This window comes from Polypterus senegalus, chromosome 1 (assembly GCF_016835505.1).
Source record: "Polypterus senegalus isolate Bchr_013 chromosome 1, ASM1683550v1, whole genome shotgun sequence".
NCBI classification, from domain to species: Eukaryota; Metazoa; Chordata; class Cladistia; order Polypteriformes; family Polypteridae; genus Polypterus; species Polypterus senegalus.
Window position 1 is genome coordinate 230304128 of NC_053154.1, and position 13950 is coordinate 230318077.

General features: G+C 41.3%; 1 protein-coding gene across 1 annotated transcript in view; it reads left to right on the forward strand.

Annotated features, from left to right (window-relative positions):
• Positions 1 to 13950, forward strand: part of dock1 (dedicator of cytokinesis 1) — a 710521-nt gene that overhangs the window by 572427 nt on the left and 124144 nt on the right. The window contains exon 39 of the mRNA XM_039774569.1: positions 10852 to 10971. Coding sequence (XP_039630503.1) covers positions 10852 to 10971 — 120 coding nt within the window. The remainder of the gene's footprint in view (positions 1 to 10851; positions 10972 to 13950) is intronic.

Sequence of the window (13950 nt, forward strand, 5' to 3'; positions counted from 1 at the left end):
TTGTTCTGTTATATTTGCACCTTTTGTGAAAGTGTTTATTTGACATTTGGACTTCAGGTTTCACACATTATACACTTCATGTCTACATTTTGTCAATTATTACTAAAACATGAAAAACATTTCTGTTTTAATGATGTGTTTACATAGATCGTTGTAGATGTGTTCCAAATAACGATATAGTCAATGTTCTCCCCAGAAATTTTTTTCAGCTGGGTAGCATTGAAAAGTATCCGGGTGGGGGCGGGACAGGGAAATTTGGTGGTGGGGAAAATAAAATGTGCACTATTTTTATTAGTTAATTATTACTAATTATTTTCCAATGCTCAGTTTGGCTTCCTTTTTTTAAGGTTTGACACTTGTGCCATAATATTTTTATTAAAATTAAGAAGTATCCAATTCAGGATCCTGCAACCTTAAAAACATTTTTAAATAACAATTGTTATGACATAAACCAAGAGGCACAAATACAGTAGTCTCCCACATAAGTACGCAACTTGAACCTGCAAAGTTTGTGCGTACTTAGCCGGTAGGTGCTTACTTCAGGTTGGCCACTCCCACGCAACTTGAAGTACTTAGCTGCCACTCCCAAATAGCTTGCATTTCGCTATGATGTCAAAGAAACCAAATGGCAAGCGTCTCAATGAGTCTCAACGCTGCAAAATCATCTCAAAGCTAAGCAAAACGTCTGCTCCCAGTAAGAGGGCCATAGCGCGGAAGTACAAGGTTAGTGAAGGCACTATCCGAAACATTTGGGAGAATCGTGAAGCGATCCAAGAACGATCTGCCCTGTTGACTGAAGAGGCTAAGAAGAAGACTTTTCGAGCTTCAGTTGGACGATTTACGGAGCTTGAAGACATGCTTTATGTCTGGATTGACAGCATGCATCGTGCCAGCCTTCCTGTATCGCCATTCCTCGCTATTGCCAAAGCGAAAAGCATTGCTTCCAGCCTGTCAATTCCGGAATCAGATTTTAAGGCATCTTGGCAATGGTTAAGTCGATTCAGAGTTCGGCGTGGATTGCAGAAGATGCTCCTTCACGGAGAGGGAGCAGAAGTCAACAAGAACGATCCAGAATTGCTAGCTGCTTTAGAAAACCTTTACGTGATTATCACGCAATATGACCCTGAAAATGACTACAACATGGACGAGACTGGCTTGTGTTTTCGATTGCTTCAGAGATATAGTCTTCTTATGCCAGGCAAGGATATCTCAACCACCAGAGGCAAAAAGAAAGGGAAAGATCAAGTTTCTCTGATTGTTTGCACCAACGCAACCGGAACTCACAAAATTCCTTGCGCTTTGATCGGAAAACCCAAAGAACCAGCTTGTATTAAGGATTGACAGTGGCCAGTTCCTTATTTCAATCAAGCGAAAGCTTGGATGGAGGTAGAAACCTGTTGGAAGTGGTTCAATGAGCTGTTTTTTCCAGAAGTGAAAAAGCGAACAGGACATCACGTTCTATTGCTGATGGACAACGCTCCAGGACATTTTGAAGCCTTCGAACGTGACAATATTTGGATAGTTTTCTTTCCCCCAAATTGTACAAGCTGGAAACAGCCTTGTGACATGGGAATAATCACAGCTCTGAAAAAGCGATGCAAATATTTGTATCTCAAGGATGTTCTTGACTTTTATGAACTTGACGAGGAGGCGAAAAGTCGAAAGAAAGATCAGGGGCGAAGACTGCGATGAGGTGCTGCAGGGGTCTTTTATGGGAACCCAGCACACCTGCTCGATGCTGCAAGTTATGTGAAAGAAGCCTGGGATTCTGTTTTGCCAAGCTCAATCAAAAATGATTTCGTCAAGGCCGAACTGATGACTTTAGAACCAGTACTGGAGGCTGAAGATGTGGGCACCGAAGTTGCGAAGGCTTTGGAAACATTTAATTTATCTATCGCTCCATCAGAACTGGAGGACTTCGTTCACGTTGATGACGAGAACAACGAAGAATATGCTGCTGCAGTATTGGAAGATGTTAAAGAGCTTTTGGAGTCCATGAAAATTGTTGAAACAGTGATGGATGATGATGATGACGACGTTGATCCTCAATGACCTGAATGCCGGTTTAGAAAGTGGAGTTGTATTTCAGGGGTTCGAATCCCTTTACATGCAGGTTCTCAACATCGAGGATCAGCTGCTTTGCTCTGAAGTTTAAATTGAAGCTGATGATACATTTGATGATCTTAAGAAATCGTTTGAATCATTTCAGAGCAAGATCCGGGCTGTCTCCCTCAAAGCCAAATGCAAGAAACTTCAAACCTTCGCCAAATGACGATTCATGACATGTTTAACTAATACATCTTGAACCCAGAATTTTAGGGGAAAATATGTGTATTTAACCGGGATGCATACTTAAATGGGTACGTACTTAAGCGGGAGGCTACTGTAATGTCGCTGTAGGTAAGAATAGTGGAAACAATCAAAAAAAGTATGGAAAACCTAATGAAGAAAAATTTTCTTCAAAGCCAACTGCAGAAGGTGTCTTCAGTTAAATATTTATTCTTCTTTTCTTCCTAGAGGTCCAGTTGTCTGCAGCTTTCCCATAATCAAAGTCCCCAGGATCTGGGCCATCCAAGGAGATCAGCATGAGATTATTTAGTGTGCTTTGAGTCATGCAGTTTCTCAAACATGTCTTGATCCTTTTAAGGGCAGAAAACGCCCTTTCACATTCAGCTGTGCTTATAGGGATCACTAGCCCAATAAGAGCTAGTCTGGCTAAATTTGGAAACGACTCTTTGAGCTCTGATGTCGTTGCCATTTTTAGTAAAATCTGTTTTGGATTCTTTGTATGATTGATGTCTGATCATTTTGACTCAACTGTCCATTCTTGCCTGCTACTTACTTACATATTTTAAAATTGGAGGGCTACCATTTTTGGAGTAATGATCAAAAAGAAATTCAGCAGATTCATGTTTCTGCATTGAAAACTTTTGAGAAGCTGGAAATAATTGGCATGTCAGGGAATCTTGCATTTACGTGCTTGACAACTGTCTCTAGGTATTTATCATATATTGCAGTTTTGAATGACATTGCATCACTCAGTGTATAAACAATGCAGAGATCTGACCATTCTTCTGCCAGAAAATGAGGAAGGCTTTGAAAATATCTCCCAGGAGTGTCTTTCAACTCCATGATGGACTATTTTGTGGCAAGCAAACTGGCTCAATTTCAGTAAGATTTACATCTTGCCTTTGCTAAGCCTAAGATAAGTTGGACAACAAAGGTAATACATCTAAAAGCATCATCAGAGAGGAAACAAAATTGCATGTTTAAATACATCTGCTTAATCCTTCAGCTGTGATGTAATTTCGTTCATTGGCCTCTCTTTCCAGCACAGCTGTGACACTCATCATATACTGTCGTAGTGACTGTACTGCAAAGTCATGAGACAGCCATCTAGTGTCACTGGCCATTTTCAGCTTAATCTGGGGAATGTTCAGAATATTTTGAATTTCCGTTAAACCAGCCATCCTAGCTAAAGAATTTTGGATGAAATAGAACACCTGCCTTAAGATGTCGTTCAGTTTTGTTAAATAAGGTACAGCAGCTGCTGCTTGGGCACTTGCAAGGGCAAATCAGTGGTTTACACAGTGGCAGTTGACCAAGAGTCCAGATTATTTATGTTTAAACAGTTTTGCCACACCTTTCCCAATCATAACAGCCGAGTCCCCTGTCAGAAGTAGCTTCAACTCTCACCTTTGGCAGAACTTCGACCACATCCCGAGGGAGGTAGGGGACATTGAGTCCAAATGGGCCATGTTCCGTGCCTCTATTGTTGAGGCGGCTGACCGGAGCTGTGGCCACAAGGTGGTCGGTGCCTGTTGTGGCGGCAATCCCCGAACCCATTGGTGGACCAGCGGTGAGGGATGCCGTCAAGCTGAAGAAGGAGTCCTATAGGACCGTTTTGTCCTGTAGGTCTCTGGAGGCAGCCGATAGGTACCGGCAGGCCAAGCGGAATGCGGCTTCGGTGGTTGCTGAGGCAAAACTCGGGCATGGGAGGAGTTTGGAGGCCATGGAGAACGACTTTCGTACGGCTTCGAGGAGATTCTGGTCCACCATCTGGCGTCTCAGGAGGTGGAAGTAGTGCAGTGTCAACACCGTATATGGTGGGGATGGTGCGCTGCTGACCTCACTCGGGACGTTAGGGTCGGTGGGGGAGTACTTCAAGACCTCCTCAATCCCACTAACATGCCTTCCAATGAGGAAGCAGAGCCTGGGGACTCTGAGGTGGGCTCTCCCATCTCTGGGACTGAAGTCACCGAGGTGGTCAAAAAACTCCTTGGTGGCAGGGCCCGGGGTGGATGAGATCGCCCGAGTTCCTCAAGGCTCTGGATGTTGTAGGACTGTCTTGGTTGACACGCCTCTGCAACATCGCATGGACATCGGGACAGTGCCTCTGGATTGGCAGACGGGGTGGTGGTCCCCCTCTTTAAAAAGGGGGACCGGAGGGTGTGTTCCAACTATAGAGGGATCACACTCCTCAGCCTCCCTGGAAAAGTCTATTCAGGGGTTCTGGAGAGGAGGGTCCGTCGGATAGTCAAATCTTGGATTTAGGAGGAACAGTGTGGTTTTCGTCCTGGTCGCGGAACAGTGGACCAGCTCTTCACCCTTAGCAGATCCTGAGGGTGCATGGGAGTTTGCCCAACCAGTCTACATGTGTTTTGTGGACTTGGAAAAGGCATTCGACCGTGTCCCTCGGGGAATCCTGTGGGGGGTGCTCCGGGAGTATGGGGTACCGGACCCCCTGATAAGAGCTGTTCGGTCCCTGTACAACCGTGTCAGAGCTTGGTCCACATTGCCGCAGTAAGTCGAGCCCGCTTCCAGTGAGAGTTGGACTCCGCCAGGGCTGCCCTTTGTCACCGATTCTGTTCATAACTTTTATGGACAGAATTTCTAGGCGCAGCCAGGGTGTTGAAGGGGTCCGGTTTGGTGGACTCAGGATTGGGTCACTGCTTTTTGCAGATGATGTTGTCCTGTTTGCTTCATCAGGCCGTGATCTTCAGCTCTCTCTGGATCGGTTCGCAGCTGAGTGTGAAGCGCTGGGATGAGAATCAGCACCTCCAAATCCGAGACCATGGTCCTCAGCCGGAAAAGGGTGGAGTGCCCTCTCAGGGTTGGGGGAGAGATCCTGCCCCAAGTGGAGGAGTTCAAGTATCTTGGGGTCTTGTTCACGAGTGAGGGAAGAATGGAGCATGAGATTGACCGGCATCCACAGTGATGCGGGCTCTGCATTGGTCTGTCGTGGTGAAAAAAGAGTTGAGCCGCAAGGCGAAGCTCTCAATTTACCAGTCGATCTACGTTCCTACCCTCACCTATGGTCATGAGCTATGGGTAGTGACTGAAAGAACGAGATCGTGATTACAAGCTGCTGAAATGAGTTTCCTCCGCAGGGTGTCTGGGCTTTCTCTTAAAGATAGGGTGAGAAGCTCAGTCATCCGGGAGTGGCTCAGAGTAGAGCCGCTGCTCCTCCACATCGAGAGGAGTCAGATGAGGTTGCTCGGGCATCTGATCAGGATGCCTCCTGGACGCCTCCCTGGTGAGGTGTTCCGAGCACGTCCAAACAGGAGGAGGCCCCGGGGACACGCTGGAGGGACTATGTCTCCCGGCTGGCCTGGGAATGCCTTGGGGTTCTCCCAGAAGAGCTGGAAGAAGTGGTCAGGGAGAGGGAAGTCTGGGCTTCTCTGCTTAAGCTGCTGCCCCCATGACCCGACCCCGGATAAGCAGAAGAGGATGGATGGATGGATGGATGGAACAGCCGCTCAATCTCATCCTAGTCCAACCAGATTAGCAGTTTTCAAGCCTAGTGTGTCCATAGTCTCACTCAGTGTGTTTGTTATAGTATCCGGTTTGCCATATTGCAGGTTGATATAAAAATAATTCTGACCTCTTTAGTGACCTGGCAAACATTTTTAATGTAAATAATTAATTGTTTTACAACTGAGATGTCTGGTTTCATCACACAGAATAATGAAAAAAATTTCTGTTTGTATATTTTTAAGTATGTTAGATTTTATTTCTGATGGTAAGACATCCAGCAGCCCTTGCATTATTCTTTCAGAGGTGTAATGTGCATTTTTACCAACATTGAAATGTTGTATAAAGGAACAACCCATTTCTTTACAGTTTTCCAACAGCTTTTCAAACAACATTGTATGTGGCAACTCTTTTTTGCCAACCAATGCATGGATCTTAAAGCTCCCACAAAGGCATCTCTCTGCAAGTTATTTAACACAGATACAGATCTTTCAATTTGACCAGTTCCAGTTTGCCCTAGTACACGCTTTCATAAAAGGTCAGCAGAAGACTGAATGTGTGTTTAATTTTTTTCATGGTCCAGCAAGCTTTCCTTCGAATTCTTGTGCATGGCATGTTTACCCAAAGTAACTCCCTCCTTGGGGAGGTGTTTGTTTAAATATTTCATGCATAATGAGCACCACATACCATTTTCTTTGACCATTAGCCAATTAAAATCTTTTAACCATTGTTTGTTTATGCCGGATAAGCAGTGCTTAGATTTATCAATTGGCAGAGTGTGTGCTGAAGAGATTCCCCTAATGGACCAGCCTCTGCAATGTCTTTGTCTGAAATTGCTACATCAGGAGTTGATGTTGCACCTTCATTAGTTTGTGGCGTCTCTTTTCTGAAATAACTGAGCAGTGTTGTTTTCTGAACACTTTTTTTCTTTTTTTGAGTGGGAAAGTGAGAGCCTGTTGGATATTCAATGCACACTTGCACTACGGCAGGTATGCATTCTCGACATTTCCACTTCAGTCTCAACGCTTATGTTGAGAATAAAGTCGACATTTCTACTGTATTCTTGCCGTTTATCTCGAGATTAAAATCGACATGTTGACTTTATTCTTGTAGTTTGTCATTAAAGTAGAACATCGTAAACTAAACTTCATCTTAAAATTAATATTTAATTTACTAGATTTTCTCAAACCCCGTCATAAATTATGTAGGGCATGAAATACTTTGTGTTAAGTGTTCCCCGAGCCATGTTAATTGGTATGTGCTTCTTAAACTGACTTTCTCATCGCAGGCAGCGATCACCACACAGAATACATTAATTTCATGATATTCCTGCTCCCTGTATATTTACAATGCCAAGATGAATACTTGATATAATTTTCATGATGAAATGCATTAAAGCATGTACTAATCATGTGGGGGCACGGTGGTGTGGAGGTTGCACAGCTGCCTCACAGCAAAGGGGGTCCTGGGTGTTCCCAGCCTTAAGTTTACATGTTTCTCTGGTGGGTTTACTCGGCATGCTTCAGTTTCCTTTCAAAGTCATGTAGGATGTGGGATTTTGTGATGCTAAATTGACCCTACTATTGTGTGTGTGTGTGTGTGTGTGCTTGTAGTCACCCTGCGATGTGCCTCCTGCCTCGCACACAATGCTTGCTAGGACAGGCGCAACCCTGAATGGATGGCATAATTAAAAATGTGTAATGAAGATTTTTTTTAAAGTTCTGAACACTCCGTGGTCCAAGTTTATAATTAGTTTTAATTTCACAAAGACGTTTATCATGTGGTGATTGGTTATGTGGAGAAAGAAAAAGGAAGGATAGGAACTGGGGTTTTGGTACGTCAGACAGAGACAGCATGCATGCAATTTTATCAGTCCTCCTCTTGCCTGTCCACCTCCGCATCCTCTTTGCTTGTGAACTGCCACTCCGCTCCCGCTATTAGCATGTACAGCCCCCTCTCGCCCACCCACCTCTCCATACTCCTTGCTACTGTATTAAGCTGTTACGCCCGACTATTACCATGTACACCCCTCTCTCGAAAGCACACCTCCTCTTTGCTTGTGAACTCCTCTCCACCTCGTCCCCACTATTAGCTTTAGCATCAAATGATCAGCAACATCCTGTCCTGTGCCTCTCCCCTCGCAACTAGTGATCCTGCTTCTAAAATATTTGCTCACCCGCCCGCTCGTCCCTTGCCATCTCTATAGATCATTAGATCTACCTGTGTGTAGATCTGCGGCTGTCATCTCGCATGTCATCACGTCATGTGAGATGACAGCCGGACGCTCAACTAAATTAGCCGGGGCTAAAAGACGTTAGCTGAGAAAACTGTGTGGCGGTGGATATGATATGATATGATAGTAGGCTTCTTGCTGCTTATTGACACAATTACAGGACAAAAGAACGCTGATGGAGAGGCGCGAAGCGATTGAAGGTGGGATGGATATACCAGTTTTTTCGTAGGCTCTGGTAATTCTAGTGTTAAGGAGTCTGACAGCTTGGGGGTAAAAACTATCCTGAAGCCTGTCAGATCTGGCTTTGATGCTGCAGTATCTTCTCTTGGATGGCAGAAGTATGAAAAGTCCATGTGAGGGGTGTAAGGGGTCCTGCACAATGCTGCAGGCCTTGCGGACACTGCGTTTGTAAAATATATCCTGTAGTGATGGGAGAGGCACCCCAATAATGTTCTCTGCTGTCTTCACTATCTGCTCTTAAATTAAAAACAAACCCAGTTTATACCATTCCTGTTTTAATTGATAGATGCATTCTTATAATCAGTGTGCAATTGAATCTGCAAAAATCTTTATTTCAGAATGCAGAACAATATTCACCTCTCCATTTGGTACGAGTTGTGAAAGTGACTGCACCTGACAGTTGTTTTCCTGTTTCATTTCACAACTGGCATCAGGAAGCATCTGTCTTTACCTGTCATGATGCTTCTTTGCATGACAATGCTGTCCATGTCTTCTTCACATTCCTGAAGCAAATGATCCATGAATGTATGCTTGTAAAAAACCACTTGTCTATTACTACAAATGCAGGCATATGCTGTCAGCCATAGCACATTTGGTACTGCTTCAGGGCTATGCCTGCAGTAATACTAAAATTGCATATTACATTTTGGTGGTACTGTATGTAGAGGTTCAGACTTTTTTTTTTAATATTTGGCTGATACAGCAGAAAACAAAATATGCTGTTTATATGTGTATTTAAATGCTACAACATTGTTTCACTTGTAGATGTACTTGTGTGTTTTTATTGTTATTTTTGCTCCTTTCCAAAGCAGTAATTTTGAAAGGTCTTGCTTTGTGCAGGCTGAAATGACTAAGCTTTGCCCCACTTCAGAGTGTTTGTTGGGCCAGTGGTAAGAGAGACACATTTATAATGAAAACATTTTGCATGTAGAACTTACATGTCATTAGCATAACCAACATTATGGCTGAACATATATCCTCATATTGAATAGGCAAATGTTGTGCAGTGATGCTGAAATGATTGAAGAATTTGTTGTCCTAAATTAATGAAAGCATTTAAATGGTGTGTGGTGATTTTACAGAGCACTTTAAGAAGCATTTTTGGTAAATCTCACTAACTGGTTTGCATGCCAGGGTGAGGCAATTATTAGCCTAAACTTTACTAGAGCATCCAGTTGTTAAATGTGTTAGGCCTGCCACTAGAAGGGTTAATTGAAGACCACTGAAAATTCTATCTATACAAGATCATTCCGTATAATGCAAATAAATTGATATAATTGCATTTTTAAATTCCTGTCAACATTTGACTACTCTTATAGCAGACACTTTTATATTTATATTTCCTTTTATTTTAAATCAGCAGGCCGAATAAGGGCAATCATCACCTTTAAAAATAATAAAAATTACAGCACATTGGAATGACAAGTAATCCTAAGAATTTTATATACTGAGCACTGAAGACAATCGTTTTTCATTTGTTAATAAGGCACTGTTAACGCTTAGTGTTCAGTAGGATCTAACTGTAAAATATTACATATAAATGAGACCAAAATCAGCATCTAGAAACTAATTATGCTGTGGAAACTGAATAAAATATTTAGAGAGTAATTTCAGAAAGCATTCTATGATGTCATAGAAAAAAATGCAGCTTTTTTGCTGTTGGTAGGCATCTATTGCCTATAGTGATGATCCTTATAACTGTCAGCTCTGGGAAATTCTGTCACCAATTTTGTTGGTGCCAGCAGATGTGGCCCTGGTCTTCTGTGGTTTACAGCTAATTCTGCCTACAGCTTAAGCCCATTTCGAGTCAATTAATTAGACGGAAGAAGTCTATAATAACTTGCTTGAAGTCTGTGCCTTTTGGTTATAGCAGTTGTCATTCACTAATGTACTGAAGCTTTCTTTTTAGCAGCATTGTCAGTTTTGAAGAAGCAAACTAAATTTGATCTCTGTGTTATTTCTTCAAGTATTTGGTACATGCAAAATGTGAATAGGTGACTGGTCTCCAAGTGCAGTAAATTAGTCATTTCAAGAGTGTCAAAAGACTTCAAAATTAAAATGTTTTCATTATAAAGTGGGTCATACAAAATGGTTCAAGCCAACTCAAAAAAATGCCGAATTGATTATATGTTTTGTTGAAAATATCTGTACACATTCTCTTTTATAGCTCAGTTATTAAAGAGCTGCAGAATGTCTCTGAGTGGTAATAGTTGGTCCATCTGTTATGCTCTTGAATATTGTTTAGCTGCTGAAAGCATTAGCATTATTTTCACTTTCATTGTTCTTATTGTAGAAATGATACAGCTATTTTGTCATTTTTTTCTAATTATGCATTTTTGAGTTATTACACATTTATCCAGAGATGATATTAAATACTGCATCCACCACTGCATAAATTCATCATTTGCTGTCTCCAAAGTTGCATGTATGCTCTCTTAAATACAAGTGGCTCTTTTGTAGGTATGAGATGCTTACTGTGAATCTGTTTGTGGCATTGTAGTTTTTATCACCACAGTTTTCTACTTTTTCTAATATGCACTATGTGATGACTAATCCTGTTCCACTGGACATGTCTGCTGAATTGTTCTTTACTATTAATGACTTTCTTGTCACACTTTTCCCAGTGGTCTGAAGAGGCATGTGCTGCTCATCTAACCCAGCGGGATGGCTACCAAGCAGGAACCCAAGGACAACTGAAGGACCAACTCTTCCAAGAAATTATCAATTACTTTGACAAGGGCAAGGTAGGTGAACATCACTGGAATGTATTTTAGTTACTTGCTTTCTCTGTGTTTAATTCCTTACTTCACATAAGATTTATATATTTTTATTTAAGCTGCTGTCTAAAACTAGTAATAGATTGCCTGCTGATTGATCTGATTTAATGTAAAGTTACTTTAAAGTACACTGGCAAAACCAGTCCCTCAATGTCTTTATGCTTAACCGATAGTGACCAAACTTTCAACCAGTTAAGGACAGGTACTGCGTTTGGATATATCATTCTTTATTGGTCATCATTTATGTAGTGATATGCTAGTGTATGTTCAGGAAGCTATTTTTTTATTTAATTACTGTTGAAACTATTTAAGCCAAATAAATGTGTAACTTTACTAGATGAATGTGTTTAGTGTACTTTGAGTTTATATTTAGTTTGTTTCTTTTATTTATAGACCTTTCTTTCAGTCCACTTAGCCAGATGAGGGTCACAGTGAAATCATTAAGGATATAGCATGGCACCATATTCTTAGCGTGTTCTTCAAGCTTCCTTCTGGGGAGTTCTTAGACAGTTCCAGGCAAGCTAAGAGACATAATCCTTCCAGCTTATTCTTATACTGACCTGGGTCTTCTCCCAGTGAGCTTTGTCAGTTACAACAGTCACCCAATGTGGGAAGCATAATGGGGGCATTTTATCTACAGGCTCAAGTCAATTCAACCGACCAAGAAATAGTGATTCTACTCCAAGCTTGTGCTATATTTCTGAGCTCTACACCCAGTTATGGGAAAAGGGCCAACGATGTCCGCAAAACCACAGCCACTGCACTGATTTGTTGGTTGATCTTATGATGTTCCCAATCTGGGAACTCGCAAAGCATCACCTATGCATTGATATCCTGTCCATGAACAGGAGAGTAGAAAAGACACACTTAGGCAACATCCATATTAAACTTGTGGCTTAAAGAATGCAAAAAGAAACACATACTTTAGATAAAAAAAAAAAGAAATAGAACAAAACTGATCTGAATTGTGCTTAGATGAGGGAGACTAGAGATTGTAATTTACTAATACTCCTGACTTTTATGATGAAACAATAAGCAAAGCTTTCGAGGCAACTCTAACCCCTTCTTCATGCAAGATGTAAGCTTGCATATTGTAATCTTTTTAGTTAGCCAATAAAAGGTGTCATTTTGCTTGGCTTTTCTTTACATTCATAATGGCTAACACGGTACAACACCCTAGTACATGAAGAAACAATGAAATAAAATTTCATTTTAGTTGAGGGTATTTTGTTGCTGACTTTGTCTTTCAAGTAAAATTTGATAAAGTATGTAATGAGAGGCTAGTCATCACTTGTACATTTATGCAAAACTGGATTAAGCATAGGTTTATGTTGCTTTTTAGATGAGGTCACATTTTGAACCCCTGTAGTATTTAATGTTGAGGATGCTGCTGTCTTCAACATATATATGCACAGTACGTAAAATATTATGAAAAAACCAACACAAAAATGCATGAGTGTTGACTCTAGTTAATAAAGGTGGTGTTATCTTCATCTCCCCGTTCAGCTACTGAAACCATCTTTTTGGTGTCACTTGCTTTAATGCTTTGTGCAATGGTAGGTGGTAAGTGGAGCAACAGCAAGGGTCCTGGGAACGTCCTGGTGATCCACTTTATGACTGTAAAGGGAAATTATCAAATATCTGAGCAACCTCCAAAGCCTTTCCTGATAGCCCCTGAATATTAGATTATATATATGGTCAGTTGTTAGACCTGGAAGAAAATTAAATTTGACAAATACATATAAAGCATGTACTATAAGACCAAGTAAAATTATTAGTGTTATAGAATAGAGAAGTAAAAATAAAAAAAAAAAAATCAACTTTTGACACAAGCTCTGTGGGATACCAGTCTCAAGGGGCTATCCTTAAGCTATATCATGCCCTAATGAGACTACATGCTGTACTTTAGGTCTTTAATTTGGAAGAGGCCAGAAATATTGGGAAAATTCCAAAACAAGCAAAACAGACAAAGAATACATAATAGTGTTCATAAAATCTAGTGATTATACATTGAAAAACTGTTCTTTCTAAGACGGGGTGGCGAACTCCAGGCCTAGAGTGCCACAGTGGCTGCAGGTTTTCATTCTTACCATTTTCTTAATTAGTGACCAGTTTTTGCTGCTGATTACTTCTTTTAATTGACTTGACTCAGGCCCATTAGTTGTTTCTTTTTCTTTAATTAGCAGCCAAACAATAATGAGACACAAAACCAGCCACCACATGACCAGCTCCCCTGTGCCCATCATACAATATCTGAAATTAAAGAGAGGTGATAGTCTTGGTAAGGCTGATCTCTCAGGTCACCAAAACATTTTGATGGTGCTCTTAGAAAGAACAGAATAACAACAGTTTTTGAAGTGTGTGCTGTGGAAGAATGAGAGCAGCAACAAGCCTTGGAATTAAATAACGGGTTTAATTAACAGCAAGAAATGTCTTCTCAGTAAGAAAGTGATTGGAGTGAAATTGGTTGGAGTTTGAAGCCCCAGTTTAACTGATCATCTGTTAGCATGTTTCACATCTCATTTCTGCTTAGCTGTCATTTAATGAAGAAAGGAATCAATTCAGAGGGCTGAACTCTTCCAACAGGGCTATTAAAGTGATGGGGAAAAAGTTCATTAGCAGTGAAAACTGGTCACTGATTAGGAAAAGGGTTAGAATGAAAACCTGTAGCCACTGTAGCACTCTAGGCCTGTAGTTCGCCACCCCTGATTTAGGATGTCTAGAACCCTTAGAACTAGTAAATGATGCCATACCACAATGGCCCCTTAACCTCCATTACCTCCTACTGAGACCTGGCCTCACTCTTGCTAATGTTGGTTGAGCATTTCAGCTTCCTTTACAAATGGCTTTATAGTAACAACGTTTTTCATTAGGAGATTTAAGATCTTGTTAGAAGCCATTTCTGGGCTGAATTTCCCAAATACATCCTTGAGCAGGATTGACCTC